The following is a 3,360-nucleotide window of genomic DNA, read 5'->3' as shown; positions in this document are numbered from 1 at the left end:
CTGGGACTTCAGCCTGACGTACCGGCGTGCCCCTTTGCACGCCCTGCTGATCTGTGTGATCGTTGTATAACACTCAGTCTCAGGGAGGTTGAGTGACTCAGAGAAAGGGGGCTAATGTGGCGGCGCGACAAAGAATCTGGTCTGCTGTTACATGGGCAGGCAGGTGAGCGCTAGTCCATGTGCAGCCGAGCCTTGCCCCACGTCTTTCCTACCTTTCTACTCTTCCGGACTGCTTCTTGTTTCCGTGATGTAGGACGCCCTTCTGTTCGTTGCATCCAGTTTTTTCAGAATGAAGGTGCTTTCAGTCGTTCTGTTAATGCTAGGAACCACGCTAAGAGAGTCCCCTACGGAGGTGTTCCAGAGTAACAAGAATGCGGTACAGTTCGCCGCTGCGCTACCAGTCTCTGCATCGAGGGACGGGGGTGTCCGTGCCAGGCCGTCACTACCCGAAGTGAACCCGGCGGCGGATGCTGAGGAGGAAGACTCAAACGGATTTAGCGCAGGCTCTGCTCCGGATGATGACGACGAGGAAGACTGGGAGATTGGAGACGAAAGCGACGGGCCAGACGGCGCGCAAGGCGGCGATGGAGGTACACCCCCCAACCTCAATGAGGATGAGCGGAGCACTCGTCAAAAACCACCGGATCTTGGAGAGAGGCCAAGGCAAGCGCGGGCGCGACTCGGAAAGAGGAAGGGGGCAGGGGCAAAACTCCAAGCACCAAAGGTCCGGCTGCCCCGGTCGTGGCGAACGAGAGGACCATCATTGGCGCAGACTAGCCGAGAAATCCGGACTCCGCGTCACGCACGGAAACAACTGGGAGGACGGGCCAAAGACTACCTCGCCAAAGGCTTTGTAGCCCTTGGTTTTCTGATTGTCTTCGTGATGGGATGTGCACTGCTATATAGGCCGCGAGTGTCATGGGGTATAGAGCAGGTAGCCGTGGTGTGGGGACCATCAGAGGAACAGCCGAAGGTGATAGCAAGTTGGAGACGGCGAGCTGTAGCTTTGGCAGCGATCGCGTTGGTCGTGCTGTTGCTCTATGAAAGGGATGCCACCAGGCAGTGGATGCCTGCTCTCCACATACCATCCGGAAGCACCGGAAGTGAGATCTTATGGACACCAACGTTGCCTTCTAATAGGCTCATTATCTTAACAGCACTAGCGGGTGTCGCTGGGTTAGCTGCGCCACTCGCCAGGTTTCTCCGTGGAGGGGAAAAAGAGAGCTCAGCAGAAGAAGCTTCCGGAAAGGGAGAGGACGATGACGACGAGACAAGAAGACAGGCCTCACGCGCAGACGGCAGAGTTTTCGCACCGGGGAAGAAAGAAGCTGAGGAGTCTTCATTCGAAGAGTCTGAGACGCTGTCACAGACGACTCCAGGAGACCAAAGAGAAGATGCTTGGGATGGAAAGATTTTCGTAGAAAGAGAAGAGACTGGCCGGAGGGGTGAGGAGTACGAGAAGAAACATGTTGCATATTGGGGTGACAAGGGGATCAAGAAGGACACGTCAGAAGGGGTCGAGAGTGGTTTAGGCAAGGAGTTTTCCTCTTCTGTAATGGATGGCTCTGTTTCCACGTTACCTGCGGAAACTGGCCAAGATGCTCGTCTTTCGATAAAGAAGGAGGCAGAAGATTTGATGGAGCAGGAGGATGACCTGCAGTCTTTCTCAGAAAATAGAGAGGCAGACGGTGGCTCGCTGAGGGAAGAAGAGGAGGGTTGGGACGAGACAGGCGGTGAGAGCATCGGAGACGAAGAGAGAGAGTCGATAAACTCGGGCAGGCTTTCTTCTATCATGCCGTACGGTGAAGATAAGGAAGCTAAGGCCGCTTCAGGAAAGGACATGTCGTCCAAAGACTTGGATGATATAGACAGGCCTGCTTCATCGTCAACCTCTGCTCTCAGCTTGCCTGGCACAGCTGCAAAGCCAGAGAAGAGCACCGAAGGCAGCAACGAAACTAGGAAGGAAACAGAAAAGTCAGCGATCGCTACGAAGAAGGCTGAAGCCGCGAGGGGGAGGATTGAAGAGATGCTTGACGTGCTCGGCAATACGACCCCTGAAGAATTCCAAGCGTCCATTGATTCATTGAACCAAAGGGTTTTTGAGAAACCTGTAAGCCGTATCAAAGAATATATCGAAACTTATTCGAAAACGACAGACAAGATTCTAAAGATGTTCAGATACTCCCGCCTTCTGGTTATACACCAGATTGTGAGACTTCACGCGTTACATGATGCAGTGCAAGAAGTCGTTGACGGCTTGTCTGAATCGGCTGCCCATCACCAAGCGCAAGTTGATCTTGTGAAACAGAATTTTGCCTCGTGGGAAGCTGATATTTACGATATTGAGGCAAAAATTATTGCAGCAGCTGAAGTGTTCGTAGGTACGTATGCAAGGATTAATCGTGCGGGATACAACGTCGGTAGGAACTACCTTGAGGCTGAAGTGGCGGCTTTGAAAACACGGATAGTCGTCGTCAAGGTCAACGTAATGAAGATCTTGCAATCCGTGAGCCGCCTCGGTGTGGAGGTCCCTGCGTCCAAGGCCATGCAAAAAGAAGCTTCTGGTCTCGACCCCGAATTGGTAGAGGAAGAGTGTAAAGATGCGGCGGAGGCAAAAGCGGAAAAGGAGTACGATGCTCTAAAGATGAGCGTCAATGTTCAAGATCAGGAAGTGCTCGCAGGCCTGCCAATCACATTATTCTTTTGCCGAAGAAGACCATGCAAAGGGTCAGGAACTTTCTTCTCAAAAAGGGATCTTAGGTGCCTGCGCCTTCCGTTCGCCTTAGGCAGCGCCGCTTCATATTGGAAGGCCGATGGTGGTGTATTGAGAGGCGTCCTATGAGGAGTTCCGAAAGGGGGGGGGGTTCAATACAGCAGACAAACTCTTTTGAAACTGTCAGTGGTCACTGCACTTGTGTCTCCTGACAAACTATTTGTAAGAAGGCTCACGCCGATTTGCGGTGGTATATGGTTTGCGAAGGCTCTCGACGGTGCACGATGATACTTTCGCATTGGAACTGAAAGGTGGCGGTAGCTGTAGTCGTAGGTTTTCTCCGCCATAAAAGAAGCGTGCTTGAGCATGCGTTTATTTATTCGTGCGCCAAGTCTTCAATTATCAAGGGGTTTTCTGTTCTCCGTATGTCTTTTTTTCTTCACCCGGCGCCGTGGGCCTCGGTTTGTGAGAGTTTCACTGGAAAGTGAAGGCAGTCATCGATCGCTTGTCGGCTGGAGAGAAACTCACGCAAACAGTGTTTTGTGCCGGTTCAGGGGGTTGTGTCGAACGAACCGCCCAACAATCTCTCTCTCGGGAACGTCCCTGGAGCGCCAGCGCCCGGTTTGGCATCCACCCAGGGAGAAAAC

General features: G+C 52.8%; 1 protein-coding gene across 1 annotated transcript; it reads left to right on the top strand.

The window, feature by feature from the left end:
• The first annotated feature begins 53 nt into the window (after positions 1-53).
• CSUI_004208 (uncharacterized protein) lies at positions 54-3,360 on the top strand. Its single transcript, XM_068064401.1, has one exon. The coding sequence runs from the start codon at positions 290-292 to the stop codon at positions 2,840-2,842; it is 2,553 nt and encodes an 850-aa protein (XP_067923627.1). The 5' UTR covers positions 54-289; the 3' UTR covers positions 2,843-3,360.

The sequence above is a fragment of the Cystoisospora suis genome, assembly GCF_002600585.1.
Source record: "Cystoisospora suis strain Wien I chromosome Unknown contig_1936, whole genome shotgun sequence".
Lineage (NCBI taxonomy): Eukaryota > Apicomplexa > Conoidasida > Eucoccidiorida > Sarcocystidae > Cystoisospora > Cystoisospora suis.
Note: the sequence above shows the minus strand (reverse complement) of the source record. Positions and strands in the feature narration are given on the sequence as shown.

What these genes read in the sequence shown, in the direction of transcription:
- CSUI_004208 (XM_068064401.1), top strand. Translation starts at nt 290, where the DNA reads ATGAAGGTGCTTTCAGTCGTTCTGTTAATGCTAGGAACCACGCTAAGA.